The 27,066-nt window shown below is 35.6% G+C and overlaps 1 protein-coding gene and 1 long non-coding RNA gene across 3 annotated transcripts; one reads left to right on the top strand and one right to left on the bottom strand.

Moving 5' to 3' along the window:
- The first annotated feature begins 466 nt into the window (after positions 1–466).
- On the top strand, positions 467–25,272 carry LOC107880901 (uncharacterized). The gene is made up of 15 exons (XM_089050676.1): positions 467–593; positions 852–905; positions 1,070–1,123; positions 2,232–2,285; positions 7,026–7,389; positions 8,552–8,752; positions 9,023–9,303; positions 10,037–10,148; positions 14,162–14,452; positions 17,350–17,740; positions 17,853–18,094; positions 20,048–20,255; positions 20,358–20,534; positions 20,645–20,886; positions 24,413–25,272. The coding sequence occupies exons 1-15, from the start codon at positions 529–531 to the stop codon at positions 24,812–24,814; spliced, it is 3,138 nt and encodes a 1,045-aa protein (XP_088906802.1). The 5' UTR covers positions 467–528; the 3' UTR covers positions 24,815–25,272.
- On the bottom strand, positions 21,353–23,876 carry LOC148917775 (uncharacterized). 2 transcript variants are annotated; one of them, XR_016125830.1, is made up of 2 exons: positions 22,177–23,876; positions 21,353–21,679 (listed from the first exon to the last, which is right to left on the bottom strand). It is a non-coding gene; the product is annotated as an uncharacterized LOC148917775 (long non-coding RNA). The 2 variants fall into 2 exon arrangements; XR_016125831.1 differs by having other exon boundaries at positions 22,408–23,876.
- Positions 25,273–27,066: the final 1,794 nt, after the last annotated feature.

The following is a 27,066-nucleotide window of genomic DNA, read 5'->3' as shown; positions in this document are numbered from 1 at the left end:
TTTGTTGAATTAGTATATTACTGGTTGAATAGGCATGCCTCAAAGTTTCATTAAAAATTTACATATTTGTATAACAATTTTCATAGTTTTTATTCAATCTTCACCGATATCGAAATTTCCATAAAAATTTTGAGACCCATATTTCAGAAGTGATCGAAATTTAACACCTTGCTTACAATATCCAAAAGGAATTAACAGCTCAATTACAATAGTTGCTTCATTTACTTTTAATCTTTAACAGCTCAAACTAAACTTTACAGTTAATCCACCCAAACCCCACATCCATGATAATATAGCATAACCGTCGACCTGTTCTCTCTGTAGATAGGTAATTTTTTTTTTTTTTTTCCGACTGTAGATAGGTATTAGCTGACTAGAGTCGACTGTCCAGCTCATCATGTTTTGTTATTGTCCTGTATAAAAGGCAATTGTGCCTTCATTCAATGCATATACAGACAAATAGAAATCAGTTTCTCTCCAAAAAAATTTCGTTTGGTCTTCTTCGATTCACACACATTCTCTGTTTCCATGGAAAGGTTACGTTACAATAACTGGTTGGAAATGGAAGAGGGAGAGTTAACCCATCCTCCCAGGTAAGTCGTCATTTGTTTTTCTAATGCATAAATATATATATATATATATGGGGGATTTGATTGAACTATCAAATGAGATCACCATTAGTTACATTAAGAATGATTATTTTGAGATATATTGTTTTGTATTTGTGACTAGTTCAGTTTTGGTTTATACGAAAACCAAAAAGGGGTAATCAGAAATATTTATTTTAAGATGACTTTTGTTGAAGAAATAAGTAGGAAAACCACTTACTAATGCAATTGTTTATACTGCAGGACTGTCGTTGGGATTATTATTCATGTTCTCGCACGTATGGCCGATATCGTGGGGTTAGTATATGCGTATAATTTTTGGTCAAAAGGTTTATTGGTTCTTATTATTCATTATTGTTTTCTTATATATGTTCAACTCTTAATTAATTTATGCATATATTGAAGTAAGTAAATACAAGAAATCAAAAGGATAAACTAACCTGCAGTTGTTTATATTTCAGGACTCTCATTCAGATTATTGTGGACGTTCCTGCATTTGTGCCTGATATCGAGAGGTTAGTACATGTATATATATACGTGTTATTAAAAATTGTGGTTTTTCCTTTTTATAAAATTCTTATTCAAACCTTTAGATATAAATAATATTAAAAACAAAGCTTTAACAGTAAAGTAAAAATAAATAATAAATAATAAATAAAATAAGTCAAGAGTAAGAAAGCAAGCTTGGTATAGTGAAAGCACATCAAAGACGTTGTCCTAAAGTCTTTGTAGCCTTCCTACGTGTAGGTAATGACTATCTACAACACTCCAAGATACCCTAATACGCAGGCTTAATGTCCGCTATGAGCACGTTCACAGTCGGATAGAAATCTCCAAGCCACAAAACCATTGCCCAAAATAATAATATGGAAAGTAGAGAATATATGAAAATATGAGAATAGAGAATCTGATTATGGTGTGTTTCAAATTTGAAGGAGGAGTGGCCTTTTATAGGCATCAAACACTTGTAACCTCCAGACACATTTAACCAAAAAAATTAAGGCAATGAATAAAAAATTAAAAACTGAAAATTAAACAATTTGTAACTCCCATAATAAATAAAAGAAAATAGTCAAAATATTAAAACAGAAAATAAAAAGTTAAAATTTAAAAAACCTTTAAAATAATAACCTTTTGGGGCTTTAGGTTTATTTATTTATGATTTAGGTTTATTGGTTCTCATTACTTATTATTGTTTTCTTATATATGTTAATTAATTTAAAGAAATTTATAATAAAACTTATTTCTTATATTGAATTTATATATAAATCCTAAAAACTATAAATTGAAGAAAAAAAAACTAAAAAAGGGTAAGTTGTAAAATTTTTTTAATTTGAATTATGTGTGAAATACCATTATTATCCTTGCATTATGATTTTTAGAAAAAATAAAATTGATGGTAATGTTTTAATTTCTGAATTTTCAAGGGGTGTATGATATATTTAGTCCATTTGAAATGTCAAATGGATTTTTCCCAAATATTTTGGTATTGTAGGATTATTCTATATTTTTGACCCTATTAAAGGCTTACATGTGAAAACCCTATTAATTTATGCCTATATTTAATCTAGTAAATACAAGAAATCAAAGGGACAAACTGACCTGCAGTTGTTTATATTTCAGGGCTATCATTAGGAATATTAAGAATGTTGTCACATGTGTGGCTGAATGCGTGAGGTTAGTATATGTACATATCTTTTGGTGAATTTTTTTTTTTTTTTTTGTGAAGAAATTATGCGATTGCATTCATAATTCAACCAGAAAAGCCACTAGCCACAAAATAGACAACCACAAAAGGTCCTTTCATTAACATAGCAAGCTAACATCAAAATTAAGAAAATTTAGGGCTCCTCCACTAACGATCATGAAGGATCGAAGAAACTCTAGCATATGCATCCCATTTAAGAATGCAAACTCAAAACAACCAAAAGTATATAAAGTTTGAAAAAAAACGAAGTCATAACAATACAAATAAAACTGTAACATCCCACATCGACCAACGGAGAGGGGGTGATGTGGCTTATATGTACATGCTCGCCTCCATTTAGCATGGGGCTTTTTGAGAGCTTACTGGCCGGAGTTATAGGAACTCCGAAGTTAAGCGAGTTGGGGCTAGAGTAATCCCAGGATGGGTGACCCACTAGGAAGTTGCTCGTGAGTTCCTAGAAACAAAATCATGAGGGTAGATAGGGGGCCCAAAGTGGACAATATCGTGTCACAGCAAAGCCGATCCCAGGATGTGACAATTTGGTATCAGAGCCACTCTGCCATGTAGTGCAAGTGTGCCAACAAGGATGTCGAGCCCCTAAGGGGGGTGGATTGTAACATCCCACATCGACCAATGGAGAAGCGGTGATGTGCCTTATATGTACATGCCTGCCTCCATCTAGCACGAAGTCTTTTGGGAGCTCACGGCTTCGGAGTCATAGGAAATCTGAAGTTAAGCGAATGTCGCTAGAACAATCCCAGGATGGGTGACTCACTAGGAAGTTGCTCGTGAGTTCCTATAAACAAAACCGTGAGGGCAGATAGGGGGCCCAAAGTGGACAATATCGTGCCATGGCGGAGCCGATCCCTGGTTGTCACAAAAACTCTTACAAAGGAGAGGTGGAAAGCTCTCACAAAGGATAAGCGTAAAACTCTCACCAAAAAAAAAAAGTACCAAGAGTAAAGGTGACATAGCCTAATCATCAGAAAATCAGGAAACCCTACCTCTTGTCTGGCTAGCTAAAGTTCCAATTTACCCTTCACAAGTTCTCGGATCCATTTTCGTGCCTCTTGTCCAAGCTTCACTTTAGATCCAACTACTAAACAAGTTTGAACTTCAAATCCTGAAAGAGGAATCTTCACTATGCTTAACTAGGAACAATAAAACTCAACTCACCTTAACAAATATTGCACGTTTAAAAGCTTTGCTCCAAAAAGATGAAATTGCCCCTTAGACCATCCCAAGATCCAAAGCTATCAAATCTTATACAAAACAATCTAAAGTTGTGTCGTACGCCTTATCGAAAACAAAACAATGTAAAAGATAGCCATTGTCCAAAAAGTCACTACTTAGGTTCAATGAACTCTACATGAACCGACACTCCAAAAATTCACCTCAGCACAACTTCAGATTTCGAATCCTGAAGCATCGCTGGACTCTATACAATCCCGACAACAAACCACATTCGTTTGGGTCCAATCCAACGGTCGGTTATCTGTAGATCTAACAATAAAAAAGATATCACTTTATGTAAACCGAGAATCATAGATCCGGACTTGGGATTCTCGATTCTTCTGAACCTACACTCACAACAACACCAGCTTCAACATGCTAAAAGTGTGATATTTGCTTTCTTCCAAAATTTCCAACTTGAAACCCTAAAATGAAATGGTGTCACGGCTTCTAATATGTTGATCCACATCTGTGACACATGTGGTCCACATGTGTGCTGCATTTCAAACTTTGGGGCCTACTTTTGGCCTTCTTGGTCCTACACATTTTTACTTTAATGTGTCACATGTGTCTAAAATCTTACGGTTCAATTATTTATTCCTTAAGTCATGTGGGGTTGGCTTAAGTTGGAGGAGGAAGGATGGGGTTTGCTAGGTGGGTGGGTTGGATGATGGGCGGTGGACTTAACAGAGTTAAGTGCTAGCTGTTTTTTTTTTTTTTTTTTGGTCCAAGAGTTAAGTGCTATTAAGTGGTTTGTCACCTATCAAAAAAACTAGAAAGGAAATAGGGTGGGCACAGGATATTTGGTAACAGAAAAATTGGACTCTTCCCACCCAGATGCACCCCTGCAGCTGCATCTTCATACCCAACCCACCCGTCTTCACACGGGTTGTTCTTTCAAATCCTCCTCTCACAAACAAACCCCATGGCTGTCATTGCAAGACCCATGGAAACCACTTAAGACAAACCCACGAATTCAATCTTCATGTGCATAATCCTCAACGTCCAAAACAGATAAGCACAATAATTCACTTGAATGAACAAAAAACTTCGTAACTTTTTAATTATTCCAAACCTGTGGTTCAAACCCAAGCAAAATCCCCAAACTTCAAAACTTCAGTGTTTTATTTCTTACATTGCACAACACTTAGATTTCTCCAAACACGTCCTATTAAAGTTGTAAGAAGATAAGTTAATTTAAATTTCCTTCTAATTATCATGGCAACAAAAAACCCATGGAAGGATTTTTATCTTAATCCTTGTACAGCTTCCTGTTTCCATGGCCTTCTAGTTGGCATCCATGGAAGCAATTGTCTGAATTTGTTGAATGGAGAGAATGAAAAGCTTCGAGCTTTGCTTTTTATTTATTTATTTATTTATTTATTTTAATAATTTCAGTCGATGGCAGCTATGGGGTTCTTGACTCTATGAGGCTAAGGATGAAGAAAGAATGAAAAATATTTGGGAGTTTCACTAAAACACCCAAAATAGGGGTTGAAATTATAAAAAAACCCAAGCACTATTTAAACATATAAACACACCCAAAACCCATCATTACACACACTCAAAACCCATTTATAAACACACCCAAAAAGTTGACTTTATGGTTGATTTTGGGTGTGTTTCTATGTTTAAATAGTGCTTGGGTTTTTTTATAAATACATGTCTAGGATTGGGTTTATTTATAAATTTGTAAAAATATTTTTTAAAAGAAATTTTTATTTTTATTTTTCCACACATTACTTTTATGTCATGTATGTCAGCAAAACATGGGTTCCACTCGTGCCACATCATCATTTTTAACATATTATTTGATGGAATTGATGATAAGGGCAAAGTGAGATGCAAAACATCGGCCAAGGGAGTAAAATGAGTCACTTTAAGTTCCTAGGACAATGTGAAATTTGACTTGTCAAAGGAATGAACATGTCATTGCCATAGAAAGTTACATACATGCCCAATACAAAAATAAATAAAAAACCAAAGGTTCAACCAAACAAAATAAAAGCCCAATCCAAAATACAAATAATTTAGGTCCAAAACAACAACAAAAAACCCCAAAACACAAAATCCCTAGAATCAAACCTTAGAAATACCAAGCAGTCACCGCCACCCGATCTGTTGCACTTGCCGCAAGAAGAAGGTCTGTGGGAACCGAAAAAGGGGATATGTAGAGTGTGGCTTTGGAGGAGCAAGCCACCAACATGCATCAAGCTCAAATTGGTCAAAATTGACCATTAAACTACAGAGCCCACACCTCCATATCAAAATCTCATATTTGAGGATGGGTTGCAGGGGAGAAGCAGCTGCAACAAACCAGGAGACAACCATGAAAATCCTAGGGAAAGATGAGGAGTTTTGGGTTTGAGATTTCATGTAAAACCTTGATTTAGCATTAGCGCAATTAAGCCTTGATTTTATGTAAAACCTTTTTGTTGTTGAGTTTAAATAATTCAAAATATATATGTTAGAGTCTTGATTGCTAAAACACAATCGAGAGTCCTTCTCCCCTTCTTCCATAAACCTCTTCTTCCTCTTCTTCCTATCATTCCCACAAGAACCCCTCTAATCGAGTGCAAATAACTTCTTTGATTCTAGAGGAACGCCCTAGAATCATATCTTTTCGGTTAATAAATTGGGCCTCTCTTCCCTCTGTCATGTTGTGGAGAGTTTTCCCCCCTAGTTTTAGGCTGGGCTTTTGCTCCCTTGCCTCTTTGGCAAGCTTCTCTCCCCCTAGGTGTTTAAGGGTTGCTTCTCAGCCTTTTGTTGGCCTGATTTTGGCTTGATCTTAGTAGATCTCCACCTTTCCCCTCCTATTGTTTGTATTTTTGAAATTTAAGGGTTTGGTGGTTTCTCTTCTAAGATCTCTTTTATGTGGAGGTGGAGTTGATGAATCTAGTGGGATCTACTATCCTTCGGTGTTGTGGGATTATGAGGGGCGGTGGAGATATTGTGATTTTCTTTAAAATGTCAAGGTGAAATTTGAGTGGTAATACTCTTTCACTCTCTGGTGCTTCTAATCCCAAAGAAGTTTCAGAGGTGGTTATCCACATGATCTCTGTTCAACACTGGTTCCTAAGTTTTATGGATCCTATCATCTTCAACTTTGAGTGAGCTGAGATTTAGATACACGTGGTGACATAAGTCCCTCCATACAACTCATCAATTAATAATTTTCACAAGAACAAGGTATACTCGACATAAATTATGAAGATAATGAAACCTTTCTCTTGCTTACTGTTCTTGCATTGGTTGTATTTTATTGTGTATATTTTCTGTTCTTGTTTTCAAGAACCCTCTTATGGGGCAGTGTTCTTTGTGTGTAATCTTGTAATTGCCTCTCATGTTAATGGATCTACTTTGTTCTAAAAAACATTAAATTTAAATAATAAAAAATTCAGAATATGGATGCTACTAAAAGTCGTCCATACATATGATTCGTTTTTCTTTTCCCTTCTGACATCGTTTCTTATCAGCATATATTTCAATGAGGGAGACCGTTACAATGATGCAAGGAAAAAGAAGGGAATTCTTTGGTGCATCTTCTTCTCTTCATTAACGAGGAAATATGCATTTATAATATCATGTGTTGCAGTGTCAATAGATCCTTTTTTCTTTTACATTCCCATCATTGATGAGAAGAACAAGGGCCTTGGAATAGACAAAAGGGTGAAGACTGCAGCTCTTTGGTTGCGAGTACTTCCTGATGCCGCTTCCGCACTGCATACTATACATTCTGCGTTTAGAATATGTAAAGAGGCGAAGAAGCGTTTTGAAAGACTTGTCGTCAGCCTTATGGGTATATTAATTGGCGCTTTCCTTATCCTTCCCATCCCACAGGTAAGATATTGAAATCTCAACTTTTGTTGCTTAAATAATGCAGACGTTTGAGTTCCTAAGTAAGCTTTTAATTAGGAGATAATTTACGACTATGTTGCCCTTTAAGGTAAATAATGGAAAAAATAAAAATAAAAGTCCTTGATTTAAGGCATTATTACTCTTAAATTTTGAGTTTGACTTTTGAACATTTATGGCTATAAAAAAAATTAAAAACATATACACCAAATTAAAAAATAATAATTTATAATACATGTGTAATCCACATAAGATGAAAGGGAAAGTTACAGGTCGTCGGTTTCGGGTGATGCCGTCGTGAGAGAGAGCAGTGACTACCTTGAAGCTGGAGCTTGCTGGCAAAGACAGATCTCGTGCTATCTGGAGGGCCATCAAAGAGGAAGAGAGAGAGAGAGAGAGAGAGAGAGAATGGAGACGCATGTGTGTCTAATGCTCTTTAGTTTCAAAAGATAGTCAATGGATCTAGCCCAGTGAAAAAGGGCTTGACTTGTAGACTAATGGCTTTAGATTCGAACCTCCATGGTAATGTGTACTATGTGTGTGCGAAAAACTCCCTCTTGTCTTGTTTAGACTATCGCTTGTATTAAAAAATCTCCATGCAAAAACCTTTTTTCCTAATTTATGATATGAATGTCAACTTGATATATATAAGATAATATAGAATATTAGATTAATTGTTTATGAAGGAAAATTTCCGAATCAAGCTGCTCACCAAATGGATTGGTTTGATTCGTTTGTGCTACTAGTTTGAGACCTAAATCATATCAGCCTAATTTGTGTCGCTACATTAATTTGGAACGTAGTTTGAGGTTTAAATGGAACCAAAGCAGACCACTTAGATGTTGTTTTACCTTTGTCTGCATAGCTGTACTTGAAATGTTTATCATATTCTTGAAAAATCCATCGAATTAGATAGCTAATAATGAGTCGTCCTACTCGTGTGTATTTCATTTTATATACACATGTGTGGCATTTAGTCAAGATTTATTTGCCCACTTCAATCCTCGTTCATATCCTTATTTGCCCACCAGCTATTACGATGACAGAAAAATCAGTCGAGGTTTATATTTAGGTCAACCTTGTCTTATGCACGTAGTTAGATTTTGCTTATTGACTCTGGTCTCTAACCAGCTTTTTTTTGGTTCAGTTGGCAATAGTAGTATTCTTTTTCAAGTCAGGAGGCTCCGGACATTTCGGCCAAAGAGTGACCACCGTGAACGTGTTCCTTGTTATGCATTATCTGACAAGGGTTTTCCTAATCTACAGATTCGGTAATTATCTCAAGTACAATACCGAAACATGGGTTCAAGCTCCATTCTATTTTTTCTTCTACGTCCTTGCTAGTCATGTAAGTTCTATCTTCATCATTATAATTCATAAATCACAATTTTATGTCTTATCTTTAGTTTTGTAACTACAAACTTGACTAAGGGCCCGTTCGTTTGGGACCATAATCACCTATAGGGAAAAACACATTCCACATGCTTCTCCATATAATCATTCCCAAACGAGCCATAAGTTTTCTTTTGTATTAAATAAATAGCTAGGTTAAATTTAACCAAAACTTGACAAACCTATTTGAAGATGATCTAATCATGAATAAACATTTTGTGGTTAGGTACTTGGAGGTTTTTGGTATTTCTTTTCTATTCAACGAGAGATATCATGCTGGCACCAATCCTGTAAAAATGCTATAAGTTGTGGTGCTACTGATTATTGCAGTGGTAGTACTTCACGAAATATCATCTTCCTAAATGAGTTAGGCCCATCAAATCCACCAAATGCTAACGTATTTAATTTTGGAATATTTCTTGATGCCATTCAATATGGAACCACAAGATCAATGCATTTTCCAACCAAGTTCTTTTACTGCATATGGTGGGGCGTCAGAAATCTAAGGTACGCATATATGTATGTTAAGCTCTTGATAGTCTAGACGAAATTCATATACTTTTCCACTTCTAACTAAAACAGAACTTTTAAAATGGATGCCTCGTAGGATAAAAGTGGTTTAGGTATTATCATGTATTTACAAAACTATATGTCATTTTGGTTACAAGCATTTTTTTTTTCTCAAATAATCCCTAATTCCTAGCATTTCAAAAATCCAGAATTTATTGAACATTATTTATTTTCGAAATCCCTAAAATTTCTCTAGTAAGAAAAGAGAGTTGAGAAAATTGCGTAGTTTTCTTCTCATTGGCACCTTTATTTTCCTATTTGTGATTACATGGATAGCGCACAAGAGACACTTTTTCTGAAGGACAGCTTGTTGAGTCCACTACAAATTTTATTTTAACAATCCAAATTATCTATTTTTCATGTCTTGATTCATAAATCATCCTTAACAAATACGGTACTTCAAGAAAACATTAAAATGACAACCATTTTATTGAGTGGTAAAATAGATTCTGATTCAAGTAATTTTTTTTTTGGAAGGATGATCTTTGAAGAAATACCAAACAAAAAAAAAAAAAGGCTTTGAATCATGTAGATACAATATGAAATGGGTCTCACAAGAGTGCCGGCCCTTCTTTGAGGAATTTGTTAATTAAAACTCTCTATATATCCTAAATATTTCATATCAAAACATATTCTATATATATATTAAATACTTAATTGGTTGTTGCAGTAACTTTGGTACGAATTTGCAAACAAGTAGCTATGTGTGGGAAAACTGCTTCGCAATTATCGTTTCTTTCATTGGCCTACTATTATTTTTATATCTCCTTGGAAACCTACAGGTACGCTGGTGTTGAATTATGATAAATAAATTAAAAAGAATCGTGATGAATATCTTCTTCTTTTTTGTTGAAAAGACTGAAATATTTCATTAGAAATCATGATGAATCTCTTGATATTAGTAAATTTTTTAAATTATTATTCAGTGATTTGGTCACTGACTTGTGAAATGTTAACCATCTTAATATTTTCCTTCATTATTTTATTTATATAAAAAATTGAAATATTAATTAGTTAGTTTAAAATTAATAAATATACATAAACTTATGTTAAATTTTAATAATAAAATAAGTTTATTTACTAGAAGAAAAAAAAAAAAAAAAGCCCCCAGAACCAGAACCTGACAACCCCCAGCACAACTCCTCTCACTGCCCTCACTCCCACCACAACCCAACCCAACCCTTCCCCATCGCCAACTGCCACCCCCAACCCGTGGCCACCATTTCCTCCACATATCGCCACCTTGATTTATCCTCCTCCATGTCCAAATCTGATCGCACACCCAACAACTTTGTAAACAGTCCCACCCCACCTGCCCCCTTCGCCCCTAGCCATACCCGCCACCACAAATCCACACTCAACTCCACCAATCAGATCTGCTTCCAGCCACAGCTATCCGAATAAAGTAAACAGAAAACCCACACCCAGTCACTACTTGAAATCTATAGACACCAAAACCAAAATCATGAACACGGAGAAAAATAAAGGGAGATTCACTATTATACCCAATGTAGGGCCCGAATTATAAAAAAAAATCTTATATGAAATGAACTTTAGAAACACACCCAAATACTATTTACATCATAACAAAGATAATTTTAATTTCATATAAATTATAAAGGGAGCTGATTTTCCCACTCTCCTTTTCTCCACTTACATTCCCTTTTGCTTTTTAATAATTTTTAATACTTTTTTGTTCTTTCTCTTTCCAATTCTACCCTTACATTAAGATTTTGATAACTGAAATTAAGAAAAGTTAACATAAAATAAAACAAAACACAAAAATAAATTTTGAAAATGGATATAAATGTAAATATTTCTTCACCAAATTCTTTGTTTTTTTTTTAAAAATTTATCTTTGTTGTAGTTAATAGATAATAATTTTTTTGGGGTAACATGTTTACAAGTAGAAGAACCAAAGAATGCTACTAACCAAACTGTCATTAGGAGCTTAGATATGTAGAGCGCAAGGTATGCATAATATTCTATAATTTTTATTCTTTCATAATATTAGTAAGTGATTGTACATGTCTTCTTATTAAAAGGAATTGTAGAACAAAGGTAGAATAAGATAGAGAAAGAACAAAAAAAATTAAAAAGTATTAAAAAGCAAAAGGGAGTGTAAGTGGAGAAAATGAGAGTGGGAAAATCATCTCCCATTATAAAACTGTCATCGATTTCTTAAAAAAACCCAACCCAAAACCTCACTAGTAAAAAAAGTGGCAACAGTCACCATTATTTGGTGACGTTTGTGGCCGTGACAAAAGGTATTAGTCACATTTTTTTTTATTTTTGGTGACTAAAAAGGCTTTTAGTCACATTGTTTGCTTTTTTTGGTGACTAAAGCCTTTAGTCACCCCCCTACAATAGTCACCAAATGTCACCAAATAATGGTGACTGTTACCACTTTTTGTTTTTGTTTTTTGTATTTTTGGTAGTACTCATTAAAAAACCAAAAACACTCAATAGGGTATCAAAGTAATTTAATAATCAAAATTAAATTAAATAAGGTCATTTGTCATATTTTGAGGTTTTTTTTATAGAAATTAAATGGTGTAGAGTTTATCTATATCATTAGTGCTAAGAATAAGTATATGACTAAAGAGCTAAAAAATAAATCCATACATAAACAACAGAGACAGCAAAATTATGGGAGGAGGGGAAAATGTGGTATTTTTTGGATGGGCTTTGGTAGTTAGGGTGATGATGACCACAGTCTTAAATATTGAAATTATCGGCGATATTTCGCCGATAATTTCATTTTTTTGAATGAGCGATATTTTAGGCCATATCCACTTAATTATCGTCAATATATCAATATTTTCGTCGATATTTTCGCGATAATTTCGTACTCGTTCTTGCTTTATTTGGGCAATATATCGCGATATTATCAATAATATCGCGATTGAAACTGAAAAATAATGAAATTGTTGAGAAATGGCGCGATATTATCAAGCATTTTATTATCGATATTATCAGTACCATCAGCACCCCAAAATCATAGAAAATATGAAATATCATATCAAATCTACAAGCTCTTTACCCAGATCTACAAGCTCTTTACCCAGATCTACAAGAACTTAACCCATATCTCCAAGAACTTCACCCAGATGTACAAGATGAACACATATATGTACAGAGAAACAAAACATGAAGAGAAAAAAAAATGAAGAAGAGAGAAATAGAAAAAGAGAGTTGCAAAGAAAGAGATATAGAGGGAGAGAGAGAAACATAAAACCAAGAAAAAAAATTAGATTAATAGAAAATCAGAGAAAGAGAGGAAGAAGAAAGAAAATAAAGACGAAATGAGAGGAGAAAGAAAAAGAGAGAAGAAATAAATAATAAGAGAGAAAGAAGAAAAAAGAACTGAGAGGAAAGGAGGCAAAAGACAGAAGAAAAAACAAGTTAAAGAGCCAAGAGGAAAAGACGCGGAAGAGAGAAGACAGAAAGAAAAAGAGAGTTAAAAGAATCTGAGAGGAAAAGAGAGAGAGTGCGTGAGAGAAAGAGAGTGAAGTGAGAAGTGGGATTTGATAGGATAGGGATATTAAAAATGGAGTTTCACTAAAACACCCAAAATGGAGGTTGAAATTATAAAAAAACCCAACACCCAAAACACTTTATAAACACACCCAAAACTCATCATTACACACACTCAAAACTCATTTATAAACACACCCAAAAAGTTGACTTTGGAGTTGATTTTGGGTGTGTTTCTATGCTTAAATAGTGCTTGGGTTTTTTTATAAATACATGTCTAGGATTGAGTTTATTTATAAATTTGTATATTAAAAAATGGCTTGTTGGACTTGGGCAATGGACTTGGGAAATTTGGGCTTTTTGTTGGTATAATGAAATAGTTGGGTTTGGGCCTAAAAAATTTGATATTTTAAATATATATATATATATATATTTTAATGTGGTACTAAGTTACTCATATATTTTATTTTTGTTTTTTTTGTCAAGCTCATATATCTTATCATATGCAATATATTGTAGTAAATTATTATAACTAAAAAATTATGGTGCGTTTAATTTTCTTTCACTAATTACTACATATTTTCTAAAGACACAATGTTTGTTAGGTCGCTACATAATCAACTTAAATCACTCTAACCCACCATGCCATGCATTTTATTCCAATTTTTTGTGATAAAATAATAGACAATTGACTAAATAAACATCCTCTAAAGTTTCAATAAAAAATTTCAAGTTTTTCTCATAATTTCCGTGATTTTTATTCAATTTTTATCGATATCGATATTTTCTCGATATTTCCATCGATATATCCGTGTTTTTGGACCACCGATATTTCCAAAACTCTCGATATTTTAGACCTTGATGATGACTGACCCATTGTCCGAATGGCCCAATATCCACTTCGTTTTTTTATTTTAATGAATTTTTAAACATAAAACTGACAAAGTGGCTTAAAATGTTAATGTTTGCCAACTCAGTAACGAAATTAATGAAATTAAAAACTCAGATATTAAAATAGATTTTTGAAGAGTTTGTACGCAAAATAATTCAGCTCTAGTACATTTCGCATTAGCGCCTTGAGCTTGACCGTATTTTTCAAATTTTGTCCATAGTATGTGTTCGATTACATATTCTTTTATCCTTTTACTTTTCAGTGAAGGATATTTTTTATTTTATAATATATTGTTTATTTGTTTATCTGTGACGCTATGTTTATGCTTTTTTTAAGAAAACAGTTTAAAACTCACGCATACTACACGGATGTTATGTTTATGCATATTTAATATGACGAACTGGCTTCTTATTTGTTATGAAACAGATATTTATGCAACAAGCACTCACAAGATCGTTGGATAAGGAGCAGTCAATGAAAATGAAGATGCTTGAGAAAGAAAAGAAGATACTTGAGAAAAAAAAGGAGATACAAATGTGTATGAAAATGCATGGCATTTCAGATGACACGGTTGGAAGAATTTTGGTTAATATTCGAAAAAAGGAATTGGAAGAAAACATAGATGGTGAAGTGGATGTGAATTATATCTTCTCTGTTCTTGATGAGTTTGCGAAAGTAATTATGCGCCGTAGTATTTGCTGGGAGATGCTGAAAAAAGTAGGTCCTTTTTTTCTTTCTGATTTTATTTCATTTTATTATTTTTAGAAGTATGTTCATGAATCTTTATATATGTATTGTTCACTTATTAGGAATGGAGAAAGTCATAAATCGTAGAACTCAGATAGGGCAATCAAGGAATTGGAATTGGGTCAACTACTCTCCCCTAGTTGATCCATTCTTGACTTTGAGGTTATTAGATTATTGAAATTGTTACATAGGTGTAAGGGGTAAAATTAACGGATAATCTAGCTGACCACAAATTAGACCAACAAAATAATCCCAACAAATGTATGAGTAGCCAACAACTAGTCACAGACCTAAGATCACACATCAAACAACACACACATTCAACAAATAAATCTCATTCCCGTGCAAGTCTAGAAGATAACTATATGACAACCTAGGTACTCAAAAGGATTCGTCAATCATAAGTAGATTCTTACAGAAAAAGTAATCACAAGCTCAAACAATCCTAGGTCTATTTAGGAAATGAGCACAACTACCCTATGCAACATTCTTCTCCAAACTTAATTGAGCTAGTAGCTTGTCCTTCATGGAAATGGCAGCTAGTCCATCAGTTTCTTTACCTCATGGCACAGCAACTCAGCTCCAGATCGAACAAAACAATGAAATATAGATTTTGAGATGAAACAGTCAATTTTCTTCAAGATGAAGATTTTAAAAGTACAACATAATTCAAAAAACCATTTTCAAAATCACACAATGAAAAACGTAGACTTAACCAAGTAGAGAATGCATAGTAAAATTACTCTTAAAAAATTCTCAATAGGTGAAGTAGATTTCAAAAGCTATTTGAAAACTTCATTTCCAAAAGCCATGAACACTCTCAGACAACCCAAAGAGAAACCCAAGTTTTCCAGAATGGTGCAAATAGAAGAGATGAGAGATTGAAACTTAGATGTGCAAACCTATGGTTAGATTTTCTAAAAAAGAAGTAGCTTTCAAAATGAAATCTTGAAAACCCATTTCCATGCCATGAACACTCTTAGACAAACCAAAAAGAAGACCAAGTTTTCCAAAATGGTGCATTGAAAGTGATGAGAGATAAAAACTTCATATCACTAAACAAAAGTTTGAGAAATGAATTACCAATGAAAGCCCCAAAAGGAATTCAAGAACTCATGAACTCTTCTCTCAAAAAGAGAAACCTAATTTATGCACAATCTCTCACTAGAACTCTCTCTCTCTCTCTCTCTCTCTCTCTCTCTCTCTAAACCCATATGAAAAATGTAAAATGAGAGAGTCAATGAGTCCAGACCAGCCCCAGCCTTTTTGGCAAGTCAAAAGGACACTTGGCAGCCAATGATTGGATTTATAATAAGCAATCACGTGCCTTGATTAAAAATCCGGTGCTAGAAATATTTGGCCTATATGACTGGTCATCTAGACAAATTATTGTGATACATATGCTGATTTTCCTAATGATGTACGTCGATTATAAATGAATGCACAAATTATCTTGGTTTTATAGCCTCATAAGCTCTTCGATGTACTTTAACTTTCTAGCAAATACCCAAGTCCTAATTTCTAAAGATGAGCTAAAAAGAATTACTTACATGACAACTAGTGATGCATATAGGAGAACACTATAATGCATGCAATGCAGACATAAAAATATTACCTTCACTGAGCTTGGTTGCATTGGACAATTATGAAGTTGATCTAACTTGAACTAGCCTAAATTCTTTGAGCTTCATCATACGTATGAGATTACATGTTCGTCAAGGAAAGCTAAAAACATTAGCTAAACAAAACCTAACAATTATGGATTTTAACATAGAACTCACATGATTTTTGATTCCTTACGTATCAGTAAATGTAGGGGAAATAAGGAATTGAAATCATTCAATACCATGTGTTAGTAAAAATTAGAATCATTCCAATATTTAGTACTCAATGGTAGAGTCTGAGCTGGTTTCAGAAGAAAAACGATGTTCAACAACAATTTCTTCACTTAAGACAAGGACAATAATCTCCTTTATTGAGATGGGATCTAGACGTAGTCTAACTGGAAGTAGCAAAAGCATCATAGTCAGGAGGAAGGCCATGTAGGGCATGAAAAATAAAATCTGAGTCATTAAGAGGAGCATTAGTTGCAACCAAGCTGTCTGCAAGGTGTTTGATGTTTTGAAGATAGTTGAGCATGGTGAGAGGTCCTTTCTTGATGGTCTGAAGCGGAGGTTTGAGTTGCAGAGGGTAAGATCTTGTCAAATTGGCGAAACTTTTTCCCTAGTTGAGCCAACCCTCTAGCTGTTCATGGGCCTACAATATAGGCACGAATGGTCTTAGATAAAGAAGCATGAATAATGCAACACGTGCGATCCTTCTTGATCCATGGGTAAAGGATGGGTTCTCTTGCATATGGTGGGATGACCATCGGTATCAAGGAGGTGGACATGGTTCTGTGCCATCAAGGAGTAGCCTATTATATCATAGGTTTGAAGGATAAGGAAAGGGTAGGAGCTGGGGTTAAAAAAAAGGATTTAAAGAAAGGGTTGGTAAAGTTGGCCAATTTAGGAAATAGCACATTGTGGTGTGGTGTGGAAGGAAGTTGAAACTCCACCCCAAAATCAATTGGCAATGGGGAGTAGCCTAACTAATTAGGAACCAAGGGCAGGTCCCATGACAAACACTCACAACAAACCAAACTTGAAATCCTACAACCCTGTAGGACAAATACCACTAAAACCAAAAGATAGTTGTGTTAGTTTGTATGGTTCCATAATTCTCTCACAAAATTTCATAAATGCAGGGGGGAAAAAAGGCCTTAAAACTGAATTGGATTATAGCGATGTTTAATCTTTTATAAGGAATTAATCAAAATTGAAATTTATGTGAGGATTAGGATTAAATTTTCTGATATATATATATAGGTAAAGGAGCTTCAACATATGAACGATGTAGCATTGAGAATGATCGGCGGTTGTCTCAAGCCAAAGATCTTCAAGGAGAATGAGATGGTGATAGAAGCGGGACAGCCACTTAACGTGATGCTCATTATTATAGCAGGCTCTATGCTGGCATACAAGCCAATTAGGGTTACTACAGAGGTGAGTCCCTCAACCTCATTTGAAACTCTTGATAAAGGTATGTTTGTTGGAGAACAACTTCTGGATTGGGCAGGGAAAACCAAAACTTTCGATGACCAACCTGTTTCTTTCAAAACTATCCGATGCTCCAAAAAAGTAGAAGCCTTTGCTCTCACAGTTGATGACTTGAAAACTTTAGTGCTCTCCGGACACATTTTCCCGATGAAGTCAAAAGGTGAAGTTTAGACAATCTTTCCTTTTGAAACTTGAAATATTTGGCACTTCTTCTTTTTCCTTTTTTCTTTTCTTCTTATTTTGATCATGTAGTTGGCACAAATTTGAAACAGTTGGCATTTTCAAAATTGCTGCTGACCGGAAGATACGTGAGAAACTAGAGGCGATATTTTGGTGGATGGCAATAAATGGCATTTCTGATGATGTGGCGATAGATATTATGCATGGTTTTAGTCAAGGTAAATTGAAAGAAAACATTCATGCTGAAGTGGATGTGAATTATATGTTCTCTGTTCTTGAAGAATATGGGAAAAGCATTATGCGGCGCCATGTCTGCATGGAGACCTTGAAAAAAGTAGGTTCCTTTTTCTCTTTTTTTTTTTTTTTTTGGGGTCCAAAATGTGTTCCTGGATCTCTATATAGAAAACTCTTTTAGAGTCATATAAAAATAGATCCTTGAAAGCTCTATATATAAAAACCCACTTATATTACTGTTGTGCAAATAGCTCGTTTAGGATCTTGTTGTTGATGGACTTTGGATAAACACAATAACAATTGTGTCAAACACTCACACACACATAGAAAATAACCAAGCACAAATGTCACAAGTATTTATAGAGGTTCAGCAATTGCCTACATCCTCTTTGGTGATCCCCTTGAGAAATTTCACTAATGAAGATAGGTTACAACTTTGGTTTACCAATGGAAAACCCCCTTAGAACACTACCCTCGCAATCAGTTTCTCTCACACCCCTAGATCAACACCTTGATGCTCTTGTGAAACTCTCTCACACTCGGTTTTCTCTCTTCTCACTCCAGTTTCCAGCCACACTTGTTGTCTTGTATCCTTTTCCCTTTATAGACAAGCCCTTGGACCTAGGAGGAAGCTTCTTCCTGCTCACATTCACCCTTTAGCCATCCTACGTAGACTTAGAGTTAGGTGAACCAAAAAGCAAGTCACCAATGGCTGCACCTTCACCCACCTTATCTAGAACCAAAGAGTGGAAAACCTTTGAAACAAGTCAACAAACAACCATAAAGTGCTATCCCAGCTTTTCAACAGATTGCCAACCTTCCTAGAACTCAAAAATGACTTAGGAAGTCCTTGCAATTAGGTAGAAAGCATAGCACATGAAAAGGAGTCTAAAAATGCATGGAAAATCAAAACAGCAAGATTGAAACGATCGGTCGCAAGTATAGGGCGACCGATCGCTTTTTGGTGATTTCCAAGTTTTACACTCTGCTTCGAAAAGACCGATCGCGCCTACCTGGTGACCGGTCGCTTTCTCCGAAACTTGCTTATTTTAGGTGAGCCAATTTTCCAACAATTACAACTCTAAGTAAAATTGAATTTTTGAATCAAAATGCCATGAATGAACTTGAAAGCTCTACAAATGATACCATTGAATCTCTCTTTTAATTGCTAACCCTTTTTTTCACCACTTGTTTTCTATATTCAGATGTTTGCTGCTAGGGTTTATTACAAGAATAATATCTCTCTCACTGTCATTCATTTACACAAAGGAAAAACGTATATATTTTCCTATACAACAAATCTATAGAATTAGAACAAAAGAATACAAGGAAGAATAAGCCTTGGCTCATCCATATCTCTTCCACATAGGTACTGTGTGAGCTGGCTACTTGCTGGTTCGGGTGCAAGTTTGTTGAGTGCCTTGAGTATTTTTTTTGTTCTCTTTCTAGCCGTTGGATGATTTGATTGTTTTGTTTCTTAACATACCCTCTCAAGCGGAGTTGTGTTGAGACAATGATAAGTTTGGAAATCAAGTCTTGAAATTGGGCTTTAGGTAATCTCTTGGTGAAGATGTCAGCAATTCGATAAGGAGAGGAAACATGACAAGTTGTCAGATATAATGGTAGTCAATTTCAACGTTTTTGGTGCGGGCATCGAATATGGGATTAACTCAGAGAGGGGGAGGTTTGTCAAGGAAGAAATGTAAATCTCGGCAGTAAGTATGTGATTAGGCACAATATTCACTCTCTAAGGAACAAAGATTGACTTCTTAAAATTGTGGTGGAGCTCATCCACAAACCATATTTATTGTTAGTTTATTTGGGTTTTAGTTGGTGTTTGTTTGTATGGTTGAGCCTATAGCAAACGATATATTTGAAGAAAATGGTATTATGGGAAGAAAAAAAAATCAATAAAAACACTTAGCATGCTGAGGTGGATATAATGGATATATAGACCAACGATAAAGATCAATCTTGAATATCTTAGAAGAAATTAATCAAAATTGAAACTTAGACGATGATCAGAATCCGATTTTCTGATATACATATATAGGTAAAGGAGCTTCAACATATGAACGATCGTGAATTGGGAAGGATCTGCGACTCTCTCAAGCCAAAGGTGTTCGAGGATAATGCCAAAGTTGTTGAAGTGGGAAAGCCACTTAACGCGATGCTCTATATTATAGCAGGCTCTATGCAGGCGCCAATTATGGATGCTGGAGAAGTAGCTCCATCAACCTCATTTCATACTCTTAAGAAAGGTATGTTTTTATTTTATATTTTTTTTGGTATGTTTTTACTTTATAATGTTTTTTGCCAAACGGGTAGTCTGCATTTCATTCATTTGAAACTCTTGAAAAAAGGTATGTTTGTTGGAGAACAACTTTTGTATTGGGCAATGAAAACCAAATCTTTTGATGACCAACCTGCTTCGTTCAAAACCATCCGATGTACCACAAAAGTAGAAGCCTTTGCTCTCACAGTTGATGACATGAAAACTTTAGTGCTCTCTGGAGACATCTTCCCAATGAAGTCAAAAGGTGAAGTTTAGACAATCCTTACCTTTTGAAACTTGAAATATTTGGCACTTCTTTTTTTTTTTTTTTTTTTTTCTTTGTTTGATCATGTAGTTGGCACTAATTTGAAACAGTTGGCATTCTCAAAATTTCTGCTGACCCAAAGATACGTGAGAAACTAGAGGCGATATTTTTGTGGATGGCAATAAATGGCATTTCTGATGATGTGGCGATAGATATTATGCATGGTTTTAGTCAAAACAAATTGAAAGAAAACATAGATGCTGAAGTGGATGTGAATTATATCTTCTCTGTTCTTGACGAATGTGGGAGAAACATTATGCGGCACCATTTCTGCATGGAGACGCTGAAAAAAGTAGGTTCCTCTCTCTCTCTCTCTCTCTCTCTCTTCTTCTGTCGGAAGCATGTTCATGAATCTCTATATATAAATTATTAGAGTCATATAAAAATAGATCCTTGCAACTTTGAAAGCTCTACTCAATAACTCACTTACATTATAACTTCTAATTAAAAGCTGTCTACGCGTTTGATTTACAAATGAAGCCACATAATCTTTCCTTTAATTTCCTTTTTTTCACAACGTGTTTTCTGCATTCGGATGTTTGCTGTGAGGGTTTATATAATATCTCTCTCCCTATTGTTCCTTTACACAAAGGAAAAACGTATATATTGTCATATACAAGAAGTCTCTAGAATTAGAACAAAAGAATACAAGGTTCGCAACTTGATTTGTGAAATTTTGAAATCAAGTGTTAGAATTACAATGTAATGGATATAGCCAATAGAATCTGGGCCAGTCATCAACAAAAATCACATAGTACTTGTGACCCCATAGATACGAATGTATTAATTGAAGAGGGAATTGGGAATTACATGAAGACTGATAAAATGGCAAAAAGGTACATTGAAAAGAAAGTTGATTGATAGATAAGATTTGATGGACGACGTGAGCTTAAGGAGGACCTAGTTGTTTGTGCCAAAGAGAGGTTGTGGCTTGCTTTTGGACAGATGAATGAGCTTAAGGAGGACCTAGTTGTTTGTGCCAAAGAGAGGTTGTGGCTTGCTTTTGGACAGATGAATGGGTTAGAGACTGCCTTCAGTAGGGCCTTGAAATAGGATTTTCCCTGTAGTATTATCATTGATGACACCTGAGAAAGGAGTGCAAGTTAGATAACAATTGTTGTCATTGGGAAATTTGTGAACTGAGAGTAGGTTGTGTGTGGCTTGTGGAGTGTGCGAAGAATTTGATTTAAATGAAAAGATGAGTGATAAGTGTACAGTGTTGGCAACATTAACTTTGTTAGATCCAGTGTATTCAGGATGCAGGGAAAAATTGCGCAAGCCATTTGTAAGGTTATTAGTGGCTCAAGAATAAGCATTCCAAGTTGTTGTGGATGAAGATGAGGGTGCGGTGGAAGTGTATAAGGCAGAGGGCCAAGTGGGAGCCGAGGGGAGGGGGTGAAGAAGGGACGGTTGGGAGAAAAGGGTTGTAGAAGCAAGATGAAGGTCTAGGGTTTCAAGAGGAACATAAAGATTGTTGGTAGATAAGATTTGATGGAGGACGTGAGTTGAAGGATGACCTTGCCATTTGTGCCAAAGAGAGGTTGTGGCAATGGCGGTGAAGTAAAAAAAAAAGATGGCTTACGTTTGGATAGATGAATGGGTTAGTGACTGCCTTCAGTAACGCCTTGAAAAAGGATATTTCCCCTACTATGATCCTTGATGATACATGAGAAATGAGTGCAAGTTAGATCAAAATTGTCATACATCATTGGAAAATTTGTGAACTGAGAGCAAGTTGTGTGTTGTCGAGTGTGAATAAATTTTTTTTAAGTTAAAAGATGAGTGAGAAGAGTATAATATAATGTTGATTCACCGTTGGCAACTTTAACTTTGTCAGGTCCAGTGTATTAAGAGAAAAGTTGCTCATGTCATTTGTAAAGTGATTAGTGGCCCAAGAATCAGCATACCAAGTTGTTGTGGATGAAGATCAGGGTGTGGTGGAAGTATATGTGGTAGAGGGGTAAGTAGGAGCTTAGGGGGAGGGAGTGAAGAGTTTGGGTTGTAAAGTGTGATCCAGGTAAGAGCTGTTGAGACAGTTTCTGCAAGTGAGAGCACCATGGCCTGGCTTTTTACAGATTTGGCCAACCGGGCAAGAGTTGGAAAAAGTGTTTGGCCGGAAGAAGTGACTCTTGGGAGAGAGGGTTTGTAGAAGTGAGAAGTTAAAAGGAGCATGGTTTGGTTGTTTGTGAGAAAGGAGAGAGCTTGGTTAAGATTTGGAGAGGGAGAGGTTTGAAAGGCATGGTTGGTAGGCTCATTGAAGAAGCGAGTGAGGAGGGATTGAGGAAACATATTATGCAGCAGGAGGAAAAGAAAGCTGATGGATAACGTCTAAAGAAGAGGACTTGTAAAGGTCTGCGAAAGGGTTGGTGTCGTGAGAATTGTCCATAGGCACAAAAAACGAAAGAAAGAGTTAAGGATAAAGAAATAGTGATTGAAAGTGAATGGAAGAGTTAAGGGGCTTACTGTTGGGGAAACACCGGTTCCCTCCTGGTCACAGGGAACCCGATGGAAGAAATAAAGATAAACAAACCAAGAAGCCCAAGATGACAATGAGTAAATATATGAGAGAACACACCGAGAATTTACGAGGTTCGACAGAAAACCTGCCCACTTCTCCAGAGAGTTACCACTTCCACTGTAACATGAGAAAGATACAAATACAAGGATAACCACTCAAGAGTTTTATACCCAAACCCGAGTCCCGTATCTTATAGGATACACCCCTTGTACACCCTCTCTAATACATGTGAAGATCACTCTCACCCCAAGAGATATATCCTCTCTTGAAAGTTGAACCCTTGATGAACCCAGCTAACTCCCTGCTGAAACATCCTCCAGGAGTTCGTGGGACTGCTTGCTTGCATCTCACAAGCAGTCCACTCCCTCTCTGCCGTGCTCTCTCTCCCTTGCCTTGGTACAGCTGAAGCACAGCAGCCCACGCACCCCTTGCATGCTTTCTCTCCTTTGGTGCGGCTCACATGCACACCAACCCACAACTCACTCATGCCGTTGGTGCAACACAAGCACCCTCCCACTTTGCATGCACCCTCCCCTTTCATAAACCATAAAAGGAAGGCTGATTTTCACCTCCCAAAAATAGCCCACGTACATGCTAGAAGAGCCACAATGATGGCCACTCAAAAGGCTCCCCAAGACAGCATCATTAAAGACAAATGATAATATCTTCCCATCATTGCAACAAACACCATCACGACATACAAAAATATTCCTCCACTAAGGAGGGAACCCAAGGCACCGAAAGCATGTGCAGCTCCCCCATTTTTCTCTTCCTTTCAGCCATCAAGTGTAGAACGTGCATGCATCTCCCATACTTGCATTCATGTGCTAAGGAGGGAACCACAACACTTCAACTCAAAAACTCTAATAATAACCCATCTATATTACCAATTCTTAGTAAAATTCAATTTTTGAATCAAATTCCATGAAGATCTATCAAAGGTGTCCACTTGTTTTGATTAAGTTACAAATGATGCTACAGAATCTCCTCTTTAATTGGTTACCCCTTTTTCACAACCATCCATGTTTTTAAGCAATGCAATAATAATACCTTGATAGACATTTCTATTTCTACTTCTATAATAATTTGATTATAGCAAACGAAATATTTTATGACGATGGATTAATGGGAAGGCAAAAAAAATCAATAAAAACACTCAGTTGGAACATACATGCTGAGATGGATCATGTATATATATCCAATAGATAGAGATCAATGTTTAACCTTTTGAAGGATGTAATCCAAATTGAAACTTATACGAGGATTAGAATCTAATTTTCTGATATTTATGTATATATAGGTAAAGGAGCTTCATACTATGAACAATCAAGCGTTGGGAACGATCTGCGACTATCTCAAGCCAAAGATGTTCGAGGAGAATGCCCAGGTCGTTGAAGCGGGACAACCACTTAATGCGATGCTCTATATTATAGCAGGCTCTATGCAGGCATACCTGCCAATTAGGGCTACTGGAGAGGCATGTCCCTCAACCTCATTCGAAACTCTTGAGAAAGGTATGTTTGTGGGAGATCAACTTCTGGATTGGGCAGCGAAAACCAAAACTTTTTATGACCAACCTGTTTCGTTCAAAACTGTCCGATGTGCCGAAAAAGTAGAAGCTTTTGCCCTCACAGTTAATGACTGGAAAACTTTAGTGATCTCCAGAGACATCTTCCAGAGGAGTTCAAAATCCGAAGTTTAGACAACTTTTAGCCGTTGAAACTTCATGTGGTTGGCACTTCCTGCAACAAGATTGATGAGATACTAAACAATTTTTAAGAAGAAACTAAGCATGAAGGTCAGGAGGTTCGTTTGTTTATTTTTTATCGTGGATGAATATTTCTATTTTCTTCATTTCATGAATTAATTAATACGTTCATTTTCATTTTGTGGTTTCCTCTTTTGAGAAATAAATTCTGTATGAAACCGAAAAATGAGGGCAAAATCCCGAAGATATACAGAACCACAATGTGGATATCATACATTTCTTGTGTAATTTGATAAATTAATTGCATGTGTGGTGCCTCAGGCAAGCCGAGCCGTTTAATTAATTAACTCACTTCGGTCACCAACGAGTCTTGTCTTCTGTATCCTATAGTTGGATGTGAAAAATACATTTAGCAAAGAAAGCACAGTGGTGGTGGATTCCCCCTCCCCTCCATGGCACCTACGTTTAGCAAAGAAAGCACAGTGGTGGTGGATTCTTCTCCAATGTAACCCAAAAAAAGAAAAAGAGCAACCCTTCTCAAATGCGTGAAGAATTACTCTACCCAATCAGTAATCATCGAGCTCTAACAACCAAATGAATCACATCCCTTTGATGCCTCACTTGATACTCACTCTTGAAAGTTGGAAAAGAATATTAATGATTGAGTAACCTAGAACTCATAAAAAGTAATTAATTAAAGCAATATATAAAATAGTTTATTATGAATAAAAATACTGCGACCGTGCCCAATTCTGAGCTTCATGTACAATCGGATTCGCTATGGACTGCCATCAAGAAATATTTTATGTCTTATCCAAGGTTGGCTGCCAAGGGATTAGCTTTGAGGATGCCTTGGTTATCTTTCGACTTCATAGTTGAATTTCTCGCTATCCTTCCCGTCCCACAGGTAACAAACACTAAACCTTTTGTCCTATATATGCACACAATTAGATTTTTCTTCTTACCCATATTATCATTTGTGCAGGTGGCAGTTGCAGTTCTCTTTTTCAAAGTGAAAGGTTCTGGAAGTTAGATTTCTTTATTATACATGTTCAAGATCTTTCACACAATCTAAAATATGTAAAGACATAAAGATATACATGGAGTCATCTTCCTAGCGAGAACAGTAATGGCTCAAGGCTGCTCTCTCTCAGAATCTGTTTCAACTTTCTCTTTATGATGAGAATAGGGTTAGAGAACGTGTCTGATGAGAGCGGGGCCTTAAGCTTATATAGGGCTAGGTCAAGTCGTCTCTACTCATCACCGAGGGCCGACTTGACTAATCTTCCAAACCCACCAAATCAGTTCACGCAAAAGAGGAAATTAATAGGACCCCTTAATAGGCTACCTTTCCTTATTCCACAAGTTTTTGGGTCTCAAGGTATAACTTAATTTAAACTCTTATCAAAACCTGATATAACTTAGTATCTTGTGCACCGATCTAAATAGGAAAACATAACAGTGGATACTTTTACGAAAGATCGATTATCAATCTCGTTCTTCTCTCTCAATATTTGCCCAGGATTTTACGAATCTATCTGCATGCATCTTCTATGAAGAAAATTTGGATTAAAGGCGTTCTCAACTTTTACCTGTACATCCTTGCTAGTCATGTAAGTCTCTTTAAATTGGAAATATATATAGCTATCTAATTTATTTGGTAACAATTATATCTAAACTCGTGTTATTTGAGAGATCCGTTAACTAATGCCTGCTATAAAACACACTTACCCAAAATAAGACATCGATGAAATTATATAAGCATCACATGAGCTTTATTTTTCACATTTTCATGATAATTTACTTTTGTTACTTGATTTCTTCTTACAACAACGATGTATCTTTATGGAATTTTCCTGAATAATTAGTTAATTTCTTGGTGTTTTAGATGCTTGGAACTATTTGGTACTTTCTTTCTATTCAACGAGAGACAATATGTTGGCACCAGGCTTGCAAAAATACTGAAGGATGCAAAGCTATTCATTATTGCGATGAAATTGACACTAGTCATTCAACAAATAATATCGCATTCCTAAATGAAAAATGTCCTATAAATCCAGCAAATGCAATGCAGTTTGACTTTGGAATACTTCTTGAAGCTCTTAAATCTGGTAACACAGGCCAAATAAATTTCTCTGCAAAGTTCTTCTACAGTTTGTGGTGGGGCTTCAGAAATATGAAGTTTGCATACATATTTTGAACAAAAAGTTTCCTGTTTCAGCTGTAGTTAAGATTGTCTTCCTTAG

Source organism: Prunus mume, linkage group LG4 (assembly GCF_029339155.1).
Source record: "Prunus mume cultivar Tortuosa linkage group LG4, ASM2933915v1, whole genome shotgun sequence".
Classification (NCBI taxonomy): domain Eukaryota; kingdom Viridiplantae; phylum Streptophyta; class Magnoliopsida; order Rosales; family Rosaceae; genus Prunus; species Prunus mume.
The sequence above is the reverse complement of the archived record's forward strand: the minus strand, read 5'-3'. Positions and strand labels throughout refer to the sequence as shown.